Here is a 21,355-nt window from a genome sequence, read left to right as displayed (position 1 = left end):
GCATGTTCTCACTCATAGGTGGGAACTGAACAATGAGATCACTTGGACTCGGGAAGGGGAACATCATGCACTGGGGCCTATTATGGGGAGGGGGGAGGAGGGAGGGATTGCATTGGGGAGTTATACATGATATAAATGATGAATTGATGGGTGCTGACGAGTTGGTGGGTGCAGCACACCAACATGGCATAAGTTTACATATGTAACAAACCTGCACGTTATGCACATGTACCCTAGAACTTAAAATTAAAAAAAAAAAAAAAGTGATAGAAACATGATTACTAAATGTAATGTGGTGTTCTGGATTGGATGGTAGCCTGGAACACTAATTGACACTAATTGAAAATTTCAATAAGACACTAATTGAAAATTTCAAAAATATAAATAAACTATAGGTGTATATTGGTTCATTAATCATGGCAAATATATCCTAATGAAAGATAACAATAGGGGAAACAGTGTGGAGTGTATGAAAACTCTCTGAACTATCTTTTCAATTTTTTTGTAAATCTAAAATTGTTTTTGAAAATAAAGCTCATTTTAAAATAAAAAAAAAAAAGTTAAAACTGAGAAACTTTTAGCTAGACTAAGAATAAAAGAGAGAAAACACAAAATCAGAAATGAAAAAGGACACATAATCATTGATACCACAGAAATACAAAGGATCATAAGAGACTATTATGCACAACTATATACCAACACGTTTGATAATAGAATGAATAAATTCCTGCACACATGCAACATACCAAGATATAAACTATAAAAAGAAAATCTAAGCAGACCAAGAATGAGGGAGGAAATGAAATCAGTCATAAAAAAATCATCCATCAAAGAAAAGCCCAGGGCTGGGCGTGGTGGCTTACAGCTGGAATCACAGCACTTTGGGAGGCTGAGGCCGGCGGATCAACTGAGGATGGGAGTTCGCGACCAGCCTGACAAACATGGAGAAACCCCATTTCTACTAAAAATACAAAATCAGCCGGGCCTGGTGGTGCATGCCTGTAATCTCAGCTACTTGGGAGGCTGAGGCAGGAGAATTGCTTGAACCCAGGAGGTGGAGGTTGTGGTGAGCTGAGATCGTGCCATTGCACTCCAGCCTGGGCAATAAGAATGAAACTCTGTATCAAAAGCAAACAAACAAACCAACCAACCAGGATCTTGAAGTTTTCACTGCTGAATTCTGCCAAATATTTAGAGAACTAATACTAATTATCGGCCGGGTGCGGTGGCTCATGCTTGTAATCCCAGAACTTTGGCAGGCTGAGGCAGGTGGATCACCTGAGGTCAGGAGTTCGAGACCAGACTGACCAACGTGGAGAAAACCCATCTCTATTAAAAATACAAAATTAGCCTGGTGTGGTGGTGCATGCCTGTAGTCCCAGCTACTCGAGAGGCTGAGGCAGGAGAATCGCTTGAACCTGGGAGGTGGAGGTTGTGGTGAGCCGAGATTGCGCCATTGCACTCCAGCCTGGGCAACAAGAGCAAAACTCTGCCTCAAAAAAAAAAAAAAAAAAAAAAAAAAAAAAAAAAAAAAAGAACTAATACGAATTCTCAAACTAAACCTCTCAAAATTAAAGAGGAAGGAACTTACTTTATGAGGCCAGCATTTCTCTGATTTCAAAACCAGAGAAACATATAACACAAGAAAATTACAAGCCAATATACTTGATGAACACAGATGCAAAAATTCTCAACAAGATACTAACAAACTAACTTCAATAGCACATTAAAAAGATCATTCACTGTGATTAGTGGGACTCATCCCAGGGATGCAAGGATGGCTTAACATATGGAAATCAATAAATATGACACACCACATTAACAGAAAGAAAGACAAAAACCCTATGATCATTTCAAGAGACACAGAAAAACAATATGACAAAACTCAACATTCCTTCATTGAAAAAACTCTCAACAAATTCAGTATACAAGGAACATACCTCAACACAACATAAGTCACTTAAGACAAACCCGTAGCTAATGTCATAAGATTAGAAACGAGACAAGGAGACCCACATTCACCCCTCTATTCAACACAGTACTGGAAGTCCTAGCAAGAACAATTAGTCAAGAGAAAGAAATAAAAGGCATCCAAATGGGAAAGAAGGAAGTCAGTATGTCCCTGTTCACACATGTTTTTTCCTTTTTTTTTTCTTTTTTCCCAGAGATGGTGTCTATGTTGCCTAGGCTGATCTCAAACTCCTAGGTTCAAGATCCTCTTTCTTGCTTTAGTCTCCTGAGCTCCTGAGTAGCTGGGACTACAGATGCATACCACTATGCCTGGCACATGATCTTACATACAGAAAATCCTAAACACTCCACCAAAAAACTCTTTGAATAAATGAATTCAGCAAATTAGCAGGATACAAAATCAACATACAAAATCAGTGGTATTTCCATACATTAATAGTGAATGACCTGAAAAGAATCAAGAGAGCAATTCCATTCACAATAGTAATAATAAAATAAGATACCTAGGAATAAACTTAACAAGATAAAAGATCTCTACATTGTAAACTATGAAAAGAATTTTTTTTTTAATAAAAGAAATAGAGGACACCAATAAATGGAAAAATAATCCTGTGTTCATGGATTAGAATAATTAATACTGTTAAAATGGCCATATTACCCAAAGCAATCTACAGATTTAATGCAATCTCTACTGGAATACCAATGACATTCTTCACAGAAACAAAAACAATCCTAAAATTCATAGGGAACCAAAACAAAACAGAGCCTGAATAGCCAAAGCAATCCTGAGCAAAAAGAACAAAGCTGGAGGCATCATATTAATTGACTTCAAAATTTACTACAAAACTATGTTCCCAAAACACCATGGTACTTGCATAACAACAGATACATAGACCAGTGGAACAAAATAAAGAGTACAGAAATAAATGCATGCACTGACAACCAACTTATTTTTGGTAAAGCTGCCAAGAACATGCAATGGGGAAATGAGAGTCTCTTCAATAAATTGTGCTGGGATAATTGGGTATCTACATGCGGAAGAATGAGACTAGAACCCTACTTCTCACCAATACAAAAACCAACTCAAAATAACTTAAAAATGTCAATGTAAAACCTGAAACTATGAATGTACTAGAAGAAAACACAGAGGAAATGTTTCACAAGATTGAGTCAGGCAAGGATTTTAAAAACAAGATCTCAAAACCACAATTAACATACCAAAAATAGACAAAGGGGATTATATCAAACTAAAAAGATTTTACACAGCAAAGTTAACTAACAGAGTGAAGAGACAACCTGCAGAATGGGAGAAAATATCTGCAAACTATACATCTGATAATGGGTTAATATCTAGAATATATGCAAAACTTAAATAACTCAACAGTAAAAAACTAAACAACCCAATTCAAAAATGGACAAAAGATCTTAATAGACTTTTCTCAGAAGACATACAAATGGCCAACAGGTATGTGAAAAAATGCTCAACATCACTAATCATCAAGGAAATGCAAATTAGAACCACAATGAGATACCAGTCCACTCCAGTTAGAATAGTTATTATCAAAAAGACAAAATAAGATGCTGGGTACAGTCACACCTCCTTGTAATCCTAGCACTTTGGGAGGCTGAGGTGGGAGGACTGCTTGAGTCCAGGAATTCACAACCAGCCCGGACAACATAGTGAGACTTGTCTCTATAAAAAAAAATTAAAAAATTAGTTGGTGGATCACCTGAGGTCAGGAGTTTGAGAGCAGCCTGGCCAACATGGTGAAATCCCGTCTGTACTAAAAATACAAAAATTAGCCAGGCGTGGTACCAAGCACCTGTAAGCCCAGCTATTTGGGAGCCTGAGGCAGGGGAATCACTTGAACCTGGGTGGCAGAGGTTGCAGTGAGCCGGATTGCACCACTGCACTTTCCCAGCCTGGTAACATGAGCAAAACTCCACCAAAAAAAAAAAAAAAAAAAAAAAATCTAGCTGGGTGTGGTTGTTTGCACCTGTAGTCCCATCTACTTGAGAGACTGATTTGGGAGGATTACTTGACCCTGGGGGGTTGAGCTGCAGTGAGCCATAATTGTGCCACTGCACTCCAGCCTGGGCAACAGTGTCTCAAAAAAAAAAAAACGAAACAAAAAAGACAAAACAAACATTGGTGAGGATGTAGAGAAAAGGAAACACTTAAACACTGTTGGTGGGATTGTAAACTAGTATAGCCATCATATAAAAAGTCTGGAAATAGAATTGCTGTATGATCCAGCAATACCACTGTTGGCTATAAATTCAAAGAAATGAAATCAGCATGTCAAAGAGGTATCTACACTCCCATGTTTATTGTAGCACTATTCATAATAGTCAAGATACAGAGTTGACCTAAGTGTTCTTCAGTGGATTAAAGGATAAAGTGTGGTATACATACATAATGGAATACTATTTAGCCATAAAAAAGAATGCAATCTTTCTTTTTTACAACATGGATGGACCTGGAGGTTTTTATGTTAAGTGAAATAAGACAGGCACAAAAGGACAAATATTGCACGATCTCACTCAAGTGTGTAATCTAAAAAGAGAAGTTCAGGTTGGTATCACAGAAGCAAAGAGTACACCAGTGGTTACCAGAGGCTGAGGAGGGGGTGGGGGAAGAAGGGAGGAGGAAGAGAGGTTGGTCAATGGGTACAAGGCTACAATTAGATAGGAGGAATAAATTTTGGTGTTCTATTGCATAGTAGAATGACTATGGTTAACAGTAAAGTGTTATATATTACAAAATCCCTAGAAGAAAGGCCTCTGAACGTTCTTACCACAAACAAATGACAAATGTATGAGGTTATGAACACAATAGATATCCTGATTAGATCATTATATAATATACACATACAAAAACATCAAAATGTACTCAGTAAGTTTGTACAGTTACTGATATGGTCTGGCAGTGTCCCTACCCAAATCTCATCTTGAATTCCCATGTATTGTGGGAAGGACCTGGTGGGAGCACTTGAATCATGGGGACAGGTCTTTCCCGTGCTGTTCTCAGGATAGTGAATAAGTCTCATAACATCTGATGGTTTTTTATAAAAATGAGTTCACTTGCACAAACTCTCTTTGCCTGCCACCATCCACGTAAGTTGCGACTTGCTCCTCCTTGCCTTCCACCATGATTGTGAGGCCTCCCCAGCCATGTGGAAATGTAAATCCGTTAAACCTCTTTTTCTTTCCAGTCTTGGTTATGTCTTTATCAGCAGGGTAAAAACGGACTAATACAGTAAATTGGTACCAGTAGAGTGAGGCTCTGCTAAAAAGATACCTGAAAATGTTGGAAGTGACTTTGGAAATGGGTAACAGGCAGAGGTTGGAACAGTCTGGAGGGCTCAGAAGAAGACAGGAAAATGTGGGAAAGTTTGGAACTTAAGAGACTTGTTGAATGGCTTTGACCAAAAATGCTGATAATGATAAGGACAATGAAATCCAGGCTGAGCTGGTCTCAGATGGCGATGAGGAAACTGTTGGGAACTGGAGCAAAGGTGACTCTTGCAAAGAGATTGGTGGCATTTTTCCCCCACCTTAGAGATTTGTGGAACTTTGAACTTGAGGGAGATGATTTAGGGTATCTGGCAGAAGAAATTTCTAAGCAGCAAAGCATTCAAGAGGTGACTTGGGTGCTGTTAAAAGCATTCAATTTTAAAAGGGAAACAGAGCATAAAAGTTTGGAAAATTTGCAGCCTGACTATGCGATAGAAAAGAAAATCCCATTTTCTGAGGAGATAGTCAAGCCAACTGCAGAAATTTGCGTATGTAACAAGGAACTGAATGTTAATCCCCAAGACAATGGGGAAAATGTCTCCAGCGCATGTCAGAGGTCTTCATGGCACCCCTTCCCATCACAGGCCTGGAGGCCTAGGAGGAAAATATGGTTTAGTGGGGCAGGCCCAGGACCCCCCTGCTCTGTGCAGCCTAGGGACTTGGTACCCTGACTTCCACCCACTCTGGGCATGGCTAAAGGGGCCAAGATACAGCTTGGGCTGTTGCTTCAGAGGGTGGAAGCCCCAAGCCTTGGCAGCTTCCATGTGGTGTTGAGCCTGCAGGTGCACCGAAGCCAAGAATTGAAGTTTGGGAACCTCTGCCTAGATTTCACAGGATGTATGGAAATGCCTGGGTGCCCAGTTTGCGGCAGGGGAGGGGCCATCATGGAGAACCTCTGCTAGCACAGTGTGGAAGGGAAATGTGGGGTCAGAGCCCCCACACAGAGTCCCTACTGTGGCACCACATAGTGAAGCTGTAAGAAAAGGGCCACCATCCTCCAGACCCCAGAATGGTAGATCCACTGACAGCTTGCACCACGTGCCTGGAAAAACTGCAGACACTCAATGCCAGCCTATGAAAGCAGTCAAGAGAGGGGCTATACCCTGCAAAGCCACACAGGCAGAGCCGCCCAACATGATGGGAACTCACCTCTTGCAACAGCGTGACCTGGATGTGAGACATGGAGTCAAAAGAGATCATTTTGGAGCTTTAAGATCTGACGGCCCTGTTAGATTTTGGACTTGCATGGGGCCTGTAGCCCCTTTGTTTTGGCCAATTTCCCCTATTTGGAATGGGTATATTTGCCCAATGCCTGTACTCCAATTGTATCTAAGAAGTAACTAACTTGCTATGGATTTTACAGGCTCATAGGCAGAAGGAACTTGCCTTGTCTCAGATGAGACGTTGTACTACGGACTTCGGAGTTAATGCTGAAATGAGTTAAGACATTGGGGGACTGTTGGGAAGGCATGATTGGTTTTGAAATGTGAGGATATGAGATTTGGGAGGGGCTGTGGTGGAATGATATGGTTTGGCTGCATCCCCACCCAAACCTCATCTTGAATTCCCATGAGCTTTGGGAGGGACCTGGTGGGAGGTAACTGAATTGTGGGGGCAGGTCTTTCCCATGCTGTTCTCGTGATAGTGAATGAGTCTCAAAAGATCTGATGGTTTTACAAAGAGGAGTTCCTCTGCACAAGCTCTCTCTTTGCCTGCCACCATCCATGTAAGACATGACTTACTCCTCCTTGTGTTCTGCCATGATTGTGAGGCCTCCCCAGCCATGTGGAACCCTCTTTTCTTCTCAGTCTTGGGTATGTCTTTAACGGTAGTGTAAAAACGGACTAATACAGTTACAATGTGCCAATTAAAAAAAAATTAAAAATGAAAGAAATTCAGATATTTAATAGTAAAATAAAATTAGTTGGATATGCTGTAAAATCTTTTAAATTTTGACATGGCCTTCTACAGTGTCTGGCACAAAATTAGTATGGGTGACCATACTTTGAATTGAAAAATATTTCCAAGAATGGCTTAGATGCAGAAACTTGACTGAAAAAAATAAAATAGTAAGAATAAATACTGTAATGATCTCATGTCTCTTAGATATCTTCCTACCTCTTCTATGCCAGATAAGGGGAAGGAAGGGATAGATGTCAGAATCTGCTCCTGCTCTACTTCAGGGATACAGCCAGAGAACAGCTCCAACGACTGTACTGGAGCCCTTTCTACTCAACTTCACAACTGACAAAAATGTCCTGATTGTAACAGGGAGTGGAGTGAGACTTCCTGTCAGTTCATATCTGGGAAGGTGAGAAGGCAAATATGAAAATGATTAACAACAAAAAAAATTGCTTTGTTTGCTACACTAGGCAGATGTGAAATATGGTTTGCGGTTTTACACACAGTCTTCACCAAGCCAACTAACAATGCATTATCTGTAAGAAAACAATATTCAACAACAGTGGTTCAAATCAGAGAAAGACTGGCATGGTATTTTTTGAAGCAGTATGGTTGTCAATCATCCTTTTTAAGTCACATGAGTTATTTGGTTTGGCAGATTACCATTGCTCCTTCCTAAAGGAGGAAGGTATTAGGGGAAAAATACCTCCTAAAGGAAGGTATAAAAAGAATGATTTGGTATTTATAATAATATATGTGAAAAAGTATGTACTTCCCCTTGGAAAGCCCACTGGAATTGTAATGAAGCATTTGAATGGGTCTTCTGCTTCATCACAGCTGAGGCATGTGGCTAAGTTGTCTGGATGACAAGAATGTAGGGTTGCTGCATCACAGGGTAGCCCAAGGGAGAATGCAGGGACAGAATGACATTCGTCAGCAGAGAGGGCAAAGCTCTACAATGACCAAAAGGACATGGGGAATTGAATGGGATCAAGCAACTGAGAGAGAAAGGCCAGGGAGGCTAAAAGTCAAGTGCTGTAAGATAAATGGTTGTGGCCCAAAGGGCCTGGTGCTCTCCAGCAATAAATATACTTGAGGAAAGAGGACAGGCAGATAGAAGGGGTAAGTGAACAAAGTAATCAAGGGTAAGGAAGCTACTGAATGAAACAACTGTTCCCAAGAAAGCACTACAAGAAAGCAGAAGAAATTTATGAACTGTGAAAGAAGCAAACACAGAGGAGTGCATTCTTGTTCTTCTGTTAAGCAACCATAAGCTTCAGAGAGCAACAAATTGCATGGATTTGGGGAGCCAGAGATCAGTGCAGAACACAGAAGAGGTGCTGATAGGCGGAACAGGTAATTGATTAACACCAGATGAAACTCTGTTGGGAAATAAAAAATTAACGAGGGTAAATGAGTTCAGATGCCAAAGCAGGAGTAAATTTCCCTGGAGAGAAGGTGACCTTAGAAGGAAACAGCGCTGACCTTGAACAGGTGTCACAAATTGCCACATCTGTGTAGTGGAAAGCATACAGGTGTTGGGAGTCCAGCTAGACATGAGTTCCAGTCTCAGTTCTCCTACCTACTTTTAATCTTATTTATTACATAACCTTGGGCTAAACACTGAACATCTCTGAGCGATTTCATCACCTACAAAGTTTGGGTTAGAAATCCTACATTTACGGGGCTGCAAAGCCTCTACTATAATTACCTTACACTTACAGGAACCTTCTAGGGTGACTATACTATACTGTAGGTATAACCCTATAAGGTTAACCCTACTAGGTATAAGGTATTGTACTATAATGGGTACTCTGTACATGGTAGCTATTATTGCTGTTTCAAGTCTGAATCGAATCAGAGATGAACTGAGATAGGGGAGTTCTCAGAAATTCCTTCAGTTGGAGAGAGCTGACATCAAGAAAGTTGTAAAAGCTCTAACGGAACACATTCTAACATCACATATCTAAATATCAAGAAAAGCCAGGTATGGTGACTCACACCTGTAATCCCAGCACTTTGGGAGACTGAGGCAGGTGGGTCATTTGCGGTCAGGAGTTTGAGACCAGCCTGGCAAACATGGTGAAACCTTATCCCTACTAAGAATACAAAAATTAGCCAGGCATGGTGGCAAGTGCCTGTAATCCCAGCTACTCAGGAGGCTGAGGCAGGAGAATTGCTTGAACCCAGGAGGCGGAAGTTGCCGTGAGCCGAGGTTGCGCCACTGCACTCCAGACTGGGTGATAGAAAACAAAAACAAAAACAAAAAAACAACCAAGAATGATACCTGAGCTCTACTTATACTGCTTTTCATTAAAAGAATTTTCTTTCTCTCTACAAAACTGCTTTAAAAAATCCATTGTGCTCTTCTGTGTTTTCCAAATTGTGTTTATCATTGAGCATGTATTCCTTTTATAATTAGGAAAAAGAACTTATTTTTAAAAGGTGGGGGTGAGACAGACAGACATGCTGTCTGCTGCTGCAAAAGAGCCTGAATAGCTCAAGTATTAATAGCAGCAATGGAGTGAAGGTGATAAATCTGAGAAATGTTTACAAGGTATTTTTGGTATTCTCTACCAGGAATGTATGAATGACACCGTGAGAACCACTGCCATAACATGGGCCTTGAGATTTAAATTATTTTAATATAGTTTTTTAACAAAGAGCAAAGTTTTAAGAACTCTAGCAATTTTACCTGATAAGGTCCTGAACTCGATTGTTAAAAGCATCACCTTGTGAGGGTTTGTTTTTCATTTCCTGTGTTGGTATTTTGGGGGTAGCTGGCTGGCAGTTTCCATCTGGTCGACTGGCAATCAGGCAGCCCAAAACCACAGCACTGACTTTGAGAAGTCCCGTTGTCAAGCCCTCAAAAACTTGTTTATTTGTATTTCTTCCCAAAACAGTATTATTTTCATCTGGAACATAAACCTAGATGAAAAAAAGTACAGTAAATATGTTTCAATAAAACCACCAAAAATGGGCAGAGATAGTTTAGAACATTTCTGGAATCATAAGTAATTTTGACAATCTAAAATGTTGAAAAGTGTTGGCTCTGAAATCAGACTGCAAATTCAAATCTGAGCTTTACCCTCAGTACTTGATGTCCCTGGATAAGGTTACTATTTCAAAATTCCAATTTCTCATCTATAAAACAAGGATAACAAGAGTACCTGTATCATATAATTTTTGTGATTATTAAAAGAGCTAATACATATAAAATGCTTAGAACATGCACAGGCACACAGTGAGTATTCAATACTTACTTAATAAATTACATTAAAAATTTAAATGAACTCAGAAAAACTGATAAAATGATAGCACTGTTTCTTATCACAGTGTATTAAAAAATATCTAACCTGAATTCCTCTATCAGGATGAAATTTGCATTTCCTACTACAAAATGGCAAAGCAGTTCTTTCCCTATACATAACGTCACACTCAGCTCTCTTTGTGTATAGTTTACAAGTAATGTGGTTGTTAAACGTTGCAGCTTGGACCATGGCTCTGCAGTATATGATCTGAGACAAGTTCCTTGCTTTCTGTATCTCCCTAGCTCCCAGGACAACTCTGAAGTTCAACTAAGAAGATGAATGGGAAAATATTTGGTAAAATATTAAATTCCACAAGTGTACCTACTTGGTGACAACTGGTCTTTGCCTCATTTTCACTATTTATCTGTATCAGTTCTACCAAAGATAGAGGAATAAATGATCACTTGGATCCAAAAGGGGATCCTTAGAAAAAACAAGCAACTTATTGGCCAGAACTAGTCACACAAGTCCACCCAACCACAAAGGGAGCCAGGAACTGTCATCCTATCATGTACTTGGAAACAGAGAAAGAATCAGAACATCTGGTAAATAGCACTATCGACTGCATAGTAATAGTTATTGTTTTTTCTATTATGACTATGCAAACATTCACAGCTAATCTACTTAATATTTACCCATTTGTCCAAAATTTTTAGTTTTACTGAGATAATCATTTTTCCCTATATGTTGAATTTCCTATTTATGTGTCATCAATTAATTGTCTATCTTTCTGGTCAAAATGAAATTTCCTCTCAAGTTCATCTACATCAGGGATTGCTGATTCTTTTTCCTTCTCCAAAGGAGACATTCTTCCTGAAATCTGCCACCCTCCTTCTCTAACCTAGACTGGTAGCTCTCTAGGCCTACTACACAGCTCTAGGTTAGATGCCCTTATTTCTTGGATCACATTGTCTTCCTTTTCTTTACATACGATTCTCTCATTTTGGTGTAGGGTCTATTCCATCATCTTCCTAAGAAAGAGTGCACAGGAAGAAACATTTTGAGATTCTGCACGTTTAAAAATATCTTTTATTATCCTTACATTTTATCTATAGTTTGGCTGGATATAGGATTCTTGGTTGGAACCCATATCCTTTAAGTTCTGAAGGACTGCTCCATTGTTTTCCACTTCAAGCATGGCTGTTTAGAAGTCTCTAATTCCTAATACTTCAGTGCATATCCTGTAGAACTTTGAAACTCCAGAAACAGAATCTTCTTATGGCTGATTTCCTGTGCCTTGGTATAGATTTTATTTATTGTGTGAAAACTCAGTGGTCTTTTCAACTTGAAAGTTTTATGTTTCATTTCTGGGAAAATTTCTTGCATTATTTCTTTGCTAATTTTCTCCCATTTTCTCTATTGGATTTTTTGTTTTGTTTTTTTGGAGACACAGTCTTACTCTGTCATCCAGAAAGGAGTGCGATGGCATGATCTCACCTCTCTGCAACCTCTGCCTCCTGGGTTCAAGCGATTCTGCTGCCTCAGCCTCCCATGTAGCTGGAATTACAGGTGTGCACCACTACACCTGACTAATTTTTGTATTTTTAGTAGAGACGGGGTTTCACCATGTTGACCAGGCTAGTCTGGAACTCCCGACTTCAGGTGATTCGCCCATCTTGGCCTCCCCAAATGCTGAGATTGCAGGCATGAGCCACTGCCCTTGGCCTTCTGATGGATTTTGAACCTAGACTGAGCTTCTAATTTGGAAAATATTTTTTCTCTTGCTTTTCATCTTTTTATGTTTTTTCCTACTTCTTTGGAGACTTCCTTAACTTATTTTCCGGTCCTACTAATTTTTTTTCTTTCATCAATTATATTTTAAAATTTCAAGAGTTCTTTTTGGCTTTCTATATGTTTTGGTAATGTCTTGTTTTATTTCATGGATGCAATATCTTCTCATTGATTTGTTTTTCTAAGACCACCAGAGCGAGCACAAAAGAACCAGCGAGTAGGCAAGGGTAGGAGCAAAACCGCAAATTTATTTTGGTCACCTAGCTTCAGGGAAGAAGGTGGGTAGGGAGAGGTCTGTCAGCCTCCAGCAAAGGAGGCCAAGAGAGTCCCCCGGTGAGCTCTCGGGCGGAGTTCCTGCAGTCCCGACAAGAGTGGGGGGCTGGGAAGTCTGTGCAGGGCGTCTGCCAGGAGCGGCTCTTCTAGGAGTGGGAGGACAATAGGCGGGGCACAGGTGTGTCGGGGGGGCATTCCGCAGGTGCGACCAGGTAAATCTTGGTCTCTTCGGATTGACGTCACCTGGCGCATGCCCGGTTGGTCTGCACCTTCCGGAGCGCCGGCTGCATTTTCGTGCGCGCGGGAAAAGTTGGTGATGAAGAACCCGGAAGTGCGCCATCCTGCCTCCATTCGACCAAACACTCATCTTTGTGAAATTAGACTTTTAAAAATATTTTCTTTTGTTTCTTCCATGGTCTCTGTTTCGTTTGAGGTTTTCCTGTATTTCAGGTTGGAGGCTTTCCTCAAATATGTATTAATCTTGGGCTTTTTGTTCATATTTAAGATTGATGAATGAATATATCAGTGTATCACAATCTGGATCTAATCAATCAGAAGCTGAATACAAACTTCTGCATGAGGGGTTTCAATTTGGATGATTAAGTTGAGACCACACTTTTTTCTGCTGGGGGATCCCAGCTTTTAATATTTATAAGTCTATTCTCCCGGGACAGTTAATTTCATGATATAGAATGAAATCTTATATCCTCCACAAACCTGGAGTGTATAACATGGTGCCGATTTTCAGAGGTTCACTGGAGAAGGGGGCTTAGTGTCTTACTATTCTGAGAATGGGTTTTCTCACTTTGTTTTTGTATGGCTGTGCCTGGTGTCCACATGTTCTATGTAACTTTGATTGAAACTGGTGTCTTTTTTGAGGGTTGGGCAATGACAGTCACTTGGCTATACATACAGTAGGTAGGTTCTAAGGCATCCAGGGCACCTAAACTGCCTTTTATTTAGACTTTCAACCAATTACCCTCTTTGCAGCCCCACTTGTGCCCTCATTTTCTGAGAGAGCCAGTAACTCTAAATCTTGAGCCCTGCTGGGATTCTGTGGCACAAATTTTCTTCTGGCGTTCTGCTAATTTAGGTAACTGTCTTTCAATCATGTGCTTTCCAGATTGGAAAAAAAAAACCAAAACAAACTTGCTTTCCTTTCCTTCCTGTGCTCTTTCTTTGAGGGTTTATGACTTTCATCTATTTACTAGAATATTAGTAAGGCCTCTCGACAGAGAGAATGTAATTTATGTGTTCAACTGGCCACATTCTAAAATTAACTCAATAAATCCTCTAAAATACAACTTTCTTTTTCTTTTAAACACTACAGAAAGAATATGAGTAATACATTTCTAGGTAATGTCAGGGTTCTTCATTCATCACAAATTTTCATATTCCTTTTTCTCCAACAACCTTGTACTGTTTTTCATCATGAAGTATTTCAAATAAAACACTATGTATGCATATTGTACTTAGCAATCTTTCATTTATCTAGAAGTTTTTTAATCCAGTAACTGGGACTTTTAAAAATACAGTTGAGAGTCAATAGGAAATAAAAAAGACTTCTGAGATAATAAAATTGATGTCATTGCTCATCTAATATTTGAGTACCTAACACATACATAACCAAGGGAACAGACTGATGCTTTGCGCTTATCCTCAGGCTTTCGTCCAGACCCTAAAGACTCTAATTTCTGTAACAAGATGTGGTTTCTTGGTTTATAGAAACAGAAGGAATAATATAAAAGAGAAAAATGGGCAGGGCACAGTGGCTCACGCCTGTAATCCCAGCACTGTGGGAGGCCGAGGTGGGCGGATCACGAGGTCAGGAGACGGAGATCATCCTGGCCAACATGGTGAAACCCTGTCTCTACTAAAAATACAAAAATTAGCTGGGCTTGGTGGTGCGTGCCTGTAATCCCAGCTACTTGGGAGGCTGAGGCAAGAGAATCACTTGAACCTGGGAGTCGGTGGTTACACTGAGCTGACATCATGCCACTGGACTCCAGTCTGGTGACAGAGAAAGACTCCGTCTCACAGAAAAAAAAAAAAATAGAGAAAATGGTGACCATTTTATAGGTAGCAAAATGTGATACTAGTTCTGGAAGAACAAGAAAAAACAGATATGAGAATGCAAAAGGCATTGCGATCTGGGGACAGACTGAATCATCTTTATTTCCTATGAAATTAGGATTTACTACAAATCAGTGTTAACTGCTAATTCTCAAAATGACACCCTTAAGAGGTCAAGAAAAGGTTAAAATATGAGCCACACTTATGAGGGTAGAGGGGGAAGAATGAAAACTAACGTTTACTAAGTTTTCTACCAGGCCAGGTTCTTAATCATTTTCCTTATATTGTCTCATTTAATTTTTACAGACTAGAAATCAAAGTTCAGAGACATCAAGCAACGTGTCCAAGTCGTACAACTACTGAATGGAAGAGCTGGGAGTTGAACCCAATCTGCTAAGACTCTAAAGCCCATGTGGTTTCCCTTACCCCACAGTGACTCCCTCCCATTGGGCATCTCTTTTACTGAGAGTTGTGTAGAAGCTGTGTCTGGGGGAGGATGTGAAAATGGGTCACGGGCTAAAACACTTCCTTACTGATGTCTCTTCCATTAAAAAACTAGGGGTTTCACATGAGCTTTACTCTTGGCCAAAAGATTAAGAATATAGGCTAGGCGTGGTGGCTCACACCTGTAATCCCAGCACTTTGGGAGGCCAAGGCAGCAGATCATGAGGTCGGGAGTTCAAGACCACCCTGGCCAACATTGTGAAACCCTGTATCTACTAAAAATACAAAAAATTAGCCAGGCATGGTGGTGGGTGCCTGTAATTCCAGCTACTCGGGAGGCTGAGGCAGGAGAACTGCTTGAATCTGAGAGGCGGAGGTTGCAGTGAGCCGAGATTGTGCCATTGCACTCTAGCCCGGGTGACCATGAGAGACTCTGTCTCAAAAAAAAAAAAAAAAAAAATTAAGAATGTATTTATGGGCTGTTGGGATAGTTCTGGGTGAAACATACTAATCTCATTATTTAGAAACTGTAAATGGGATTTGGGGACCAAATGTTACCTCCTCATCTGCCCCAAGAAAATAAGCTCAATGTAAAGCAAATCAGATATATAGTTTTACACTATTCTTATATTCTCTGCCTATAGCTGACTGGCAACTTTGGATTTTCTGCCTCACTGGGGGCTTTGTGCTTAATTTTACAAACACCATTTTGTCAGTTGCTCATAAAGTAAACACAAATGGAGAAACTTCTATAACAATCTAGCAGTTACACAAAGAATCCTTGTGGCCCCGCAGAAGGCAAATCTCCCTTGTCAGGCTTGTGGGGCCAAATCCTAGGATCTCAGGCCCAGGTCTAAAGGCCTTTACTCTACGGAACAGTCCTACTTGCTCACCATGATCTCCTCTATTTTCCAACAGTCTCACTGAGTTTCACATCCAGTTCAAGCACCGAAACAAATTTTTCAGTAGAAAATTTCATATTTTTCATGTAGATTGGCCCTTTCATTGTTAAAAATAGTGTTCTCTTGCTTGCAACCTTTGGTAAAATATTTTTTGGTCTGTCTCAGAGGACATTTTATTCAAATGGTCCCAGAAATTCTCCTTGTCCCTTTGTATAGATTTTTCTTTTGCTGGGTTTAAGTTATTTTACAGGAATGTTGTAATAGAAAACCAATGCTTCATCTAGAAAAGAATTTCAAAACTGCCAGAATTAAGGTAAGGAGGGGCTCATCTTCAGTGAGACAAAATGATTTTTTTTTTTTTTTCTTTTTTTAAGATAGAGTCTTGCTCTGTCACCCAGGCTAGAATGAAGTGGTACAATCTCTGCTCACTGTATTCTCCACCTCCCTAGTTCAAGCAATTCTCGTGCTTCAGCCTCCCAAGAAGCTGGCATTACAGGTGTGTGCCATCAGGCCCAGCTATAGAGATGGGGTTTCGTCATGTTTGTCTCAAGCTCCTGGCCTCAAGCAATCCGCCCACCTCAGCCTCCCAAAGACCTTCTAGTCTTAAAAATGAGATTTGACGAAAAGAAACTTTAAGAAGGTATCTATACTGTAAATGACATTTTATTCAAAGCAGTATACTGCCCTGCTGTCTTTCATGTAGTTGGCTATCATTGTTACTTGCCAGAGGTAAAATAGCTCACTTGTGAGCAGCCTGCTCTTTTGGGACACCTTTAATACATGAAATACACACTTATGTGAGTGAGTTCTGATATCTGCTTATAGAGCAACACTTGAGTTTGAACTTACTTTCAGCATAGCTGCTGGGCCAAGGGCATGTCCTTTGGGCAAGGTGTGCAAGCAGCCTCCTCCCTTCCCCCACTCTGCTCTATTACACACCTGACTTACCTGAGTCTGGAACACATTCCATTCTGGGGTGGGTGGTCTGTGGAGGAGCAGGGGAAGGTTACCTTTCCAGCATGCATCAGTGTTTGTAACTACCACGTGCTGGTATGTACCAAGCCTGGCCTGGGAAAGAGAGCTATGTAGTTTCTGGTCCTTCTGAATCTCTCATTCCTCAGGCAGAAATCTAAAACCATGCTTTCTTTTCAAATGGATGAAAGGTATTTCCTTTAGAATATTTCTTTTTTTTTTTGAGATGGAGTCTCGCTCTGTCGCCCAGGCTGGAGTACAGTGGCCGGATCTCAGCTCACTGCAAGCTCCGCCTCCCGGGTTTATGCCATTCTCCTGCCTCAGCCTCCCGAGTAGCTGGGACTACCTCGCCCGGCTAGTTTTTTTGTATTTTTTAGTAGAGACGGGGTTTCACCGTGTTAGCCAGGATGGTCTCGATCTCCTGACCTTGTGATCCGCCCGTCTCGGCCTCCCAAAGTGCTGGAATTACAGGCTTGAGCCACCGGGCCCGGCCAGAATATTTCTTTAGAATACCCTAGAGTGGTCATTATCCAACTCTTATAATAACAGCTTATTATACAGTGATTTCATGTACATAATCTTATTGCAAAATTTCCCATTCCCCTCAAAAGATATTTGACCTTTTAAAAATTTGTAGATATTTCATACAGTTTTAGATATAGAAAAAATCTTAGAATCAAATCTCTTCATTTTATCTTTGGGGAAACCAAGGTCCAGAGGAGAAAAAGACTTCCTTGAGGATACAGAAATCATCCTTCCTTGAGGAACAGATACTGGTGCCGATTCTCTAAACTTACTCCAAAATGAAACCCAATGTTTATAGGACCAAGCCCTGAATCAAAATGTTTTCAGCAAAGTTAAATTAAAAGTCATAACTTTTAAAAGTCAAGCATGTATTCTTTTTTCCCATTGCCAAAGTGGTTTCAGATACTTTCAACATTCTTGTTTGCAATACAGAAAGATGCTTTTTATTAGTAATATAAATCTATTGTTCTGTAATGTGATTCCATGAGAGAAAATTAAATTAGTAATTACTGGTCATTCTGTACAACTACTTTTTTGTATTCTGAAGATAGGTTTACATATTTTCAAGCTGTACAGTGTATACAGAATGGTCAGAATATGAATTAGGTTCACTGAGAACCAATAAGAGATTGTTTAGAAAACTGTCAAGACAGTGTCAGAGTATAGAAAAAAAAGGCAAAAAATGTGGAAAGGGCTCCAGCAGCAGACACAAGTTCTTACATTGTTGGCCTCATTTCCTATACCAAATGGTCATTAAACATGAAACAGTCTTTTTGCCACAGATACTTATTAAACGTGTATGCCCATGTTACATTATGCATAAAAATAGAACTGATGCTTGAAAATATAAAAGGAAATCACACAGAAGTGGCTAGTAGTTTTCCACTATTATCTTTTAAAATTATTCCCCTTCTTTTTTTTTTTTTTTCAGACGGAGTCTCGCTCTGTCGTCCAGGCGGGAGTGCAGTGGCACGATCTTGGCTCACTGCAAGCTCCGCCTCCCAGGTTCACGCCATTCTCCTGCCTCAGCCTCCCGAGTAGCTCGGACTATAGGTGCCCGCCACCATGCCCAGCTAATTTTTTGTATTTTTAGTAGAGATGGGGTTTCCCTGTGTTAGCCAGGATGGTCTCGATCTCCTAACCTCGTGATCTGTCCACCTTGGACTCCCAAAGTGTTGGGATTACACGCGCAAGCCACCGCGCCCAGCCTATTCCCCTTCCTTTTATGCCCCAAATAATGTTATGACAATATTAAAGACACTGCAATTAATCCTAAATATCATTACCTTTTCTAACGTATTTATGCCTTTGAGTCTATTTTTATGCAGCCAAAATCCTAACAAGATAAAATGTCAGCAAACTTTATAGTGTATGCCTTAGTGGTCACGATGCCTGCAAAACTCTTTGTTATACATGTTGAATCATATACTTCCTCTGCTCAACACATTCCCTGGTATCTCATTTCCTGCAAACTAAAAGCTCCAAATCTCATGATGCCCAAGGAAGTCCTTCTGATCTATCTTATACCTCCATTACTCTCCAAATTATTATACTAAGTCAGTCTGTCTCTTGCTCGCATTCCGATATTTCCTCTGTCTGGAATGCCCTTCCCCCAGGTAACCTCACGACTAATTTCTCCGCTTCTTCTAGGTCTCTATTCAAATGTCATCTTATCCATAAGTTGTGCCAGAGTATCCTATTTAAAGTAACATGTCTCTCCCCAAACCTATCTTCCCTTTCTTGCTTACTCAACTTTTTCTTCCAGTGCAATAGCTACCTCCTGACATACTGTACATTATTTCCTCTCTCTCTCAATCAGAATATAAGCTCTACAAGGGCAAGACTTTGTCTTGATCACTGCTACAATCCCAGTGCCTAGAACAACATCAGACATGTAGTAGATGTTCAATAAATATTTTTTAAATGCATGTAGACACTGATTTTCACTAAAAAATTCACCAAACCAGTAAGTGTGACATTTAGAAGGTCCAAGGTAAAGAGAAAACCAGCATTCAATATATATATATATTTATATATACATACACACACACACACACACATATATATATATAGTATTTAGTCATCCTGGGCAAAGCTGTAAAGTGAATTAAAGGAAGAAAGGAATTTTGAACGCAAAACCCTTCTCTATGCAATATCCTATGTGTTCACCTCTTACCCCTGTTTCAGTTATTGTAGTCTATGAGAGGTATCTTTTCTTTTCTCCACCCCCTAAAATAAGTTATGTGCCTCACCGTAATTCCCAAACACCTTGTACATGCTGTGCTTTACTGCAGCACTCATTTACACTACATTTTAAATGTCTCTTACTGGTTTCTCCTACTAAACTGTAAGCTACAATTTGTCTCTGTAGTTCCAATGCCTAAATATTTGTCCAATGAAAGAATGAGTAGGTTTTAGAGGCATTTACAAAGCAGCTTTGGTGTGTTGGGAGCACTTTCCTGGGAGGCCTGAGTCTCTCTCATTCTATCTCAGCCGCTGCTACCAGCATGACTTGTGTGTATCCAGTTCCTTATGTATAAAATGAGCACATTCAGCCTTAAGCAGTATTTACTGAGAGTCCACTGTAAGATGGCAAGCTAGGTCCCTTTATCTCACTAAATGTTTATAGCTACCCTATAGTATATCTATTATTATGCCTACTATGCAAATGAGAAAACAGAGGCTCACAAAGGTTAAGCAACTTACACAAGATCTTGAAGTCAGCAAATAATAGAGCAGCTTCTCAAATTCAAAACATCTGACTCAATGTTAGGTGATATACCCTAACACCATTGTATCTTTCCTGGTATAAGGATGGACTTGTTAATCTCTGAGACTTCTTTTAAGTTGCAGATTCTATGATTCTGTAGGTCTTTATTTATGATCATTAAGTTTTTCAAGTAATCTATCTGGAATACAGGCAAAACCCAGGAAATAATTTAAAAAACCAATGAAAAAGGTGGTGGGGGCATGTGTATTGATGCAAATGACAGGACAGATAAACAGCGAAAGTTGGGGTAAAAAAATAACACCATCACCGAGGGAATCACCATCTAATAATAATGCTAGATGGTGGACCTTGAAGAATGGAGAAAATCAGACTCCCAGAGTTGGAAAGCCCCAAGGTGATTATCTAGTTCATCCTCCCAAACAATGCAGGCGTTCCTTAATACAAGAGGTCTTCAAAACATTTGTGAAAAATGTGTATTTTGGAAAAACTATGCATGGATTTCAATTACTTTTGTACCAAAATAAACTTATACTAACTTGTTATAACATGTCTGAAGAGGCTCTAGTTGGAGGCACAAAGAAAGATAAGACATCAATTTGAAAAGATCTCCTATAAGAGCAAGATGAATTCTGCTAACATTGAAGCAAGAACAAACATCAAATTTATGGCGAAGCTTGGGTGGAAGAACTGTGAAATCACTGGTATTTAACAAAAAGTTTATGGGGACAATGGCCCAAGGAAATCAGCAGTTTACAAATGGATAACTTGTTTAGGGACATGATGTTGAAGATGAAGCCTGCACCAGCAGACCATCCACATCAATTTACAAGGAAAGAATTCATTTTGTGCTCTAATTGAAGGTGACTGATGATTAACAGCAGAAACAACAGCTAAAGGAGGAACTACGTAACCAGAGCAAAGAAACTAAAAACCTTGAAAAAAAGATGAATGGATAACTAGAATAATCAATGCAGAGAAGACCTTAAAAGAACTAATAGAGATGAAAACCGTAACACGAGAACTACGTGACAAATGCAAAAGCTTCAGTAATCGACTCGATCAACTGGAAGAAAGAGTATCAGCGATTGAAGATCAAATGAATGAAATGAAGCAAGAAGAGAAGTGTAGAGAAAAAAGAGCAAAAGAAATGAACAAAGCCTCCAAGAAACATGGGATTATGTGAAAAGGCCAAATCTACGTCTGATTGGTGTGCATGAAAGTGA

General features: G+C 39.9%; 1 protein-coding gene across 2 annotated transcripts in view; it reads right to left on the bottom strand.

Annotated features, from left to right (window-relative positions):
• The window catches only part of LOC108519190 (S phase cyclin A-associated protein in the endoplasmic reticulum-like), a 121,247-nt gene that overhangs the window by 77,535 nt on the left and 22,357 nt on the right, over positions 1–21,355 (bottom strand). For both annotated transcript variants that reach the window (XM_017858030.1, XM_017858029.1), the window contains exon 2: positions 9,866–10,098. In XM_017858030.1, the coding sequence (XP_017713519.1) occupies positions 9,866–10,098 (233 nt within the window). The remainder of the gene's footprint in view (positions 1–9,865; positions 10,099–21,355) is intronic.

This window comes from Rhinopithecus bieti, unplaced genomic scaffold, assembly GCF_001698545.2.
Source record: "Rhinopithecus bieti isolate Rb0 unplaced genomic scaffold, ASM169854v2 scaffold_47256, whole genome shotgun sequence".
Classification (NCBI taxonomy): Eukaryota; Metazoa; Chordata; class Mammalia; order Primates; family Cercopithecidae; genus Rhinopithecus; species Rhinopithecus bieti.
This window is presented reverse-complemented; position numbering and strand designations above follow the sequence as displayed.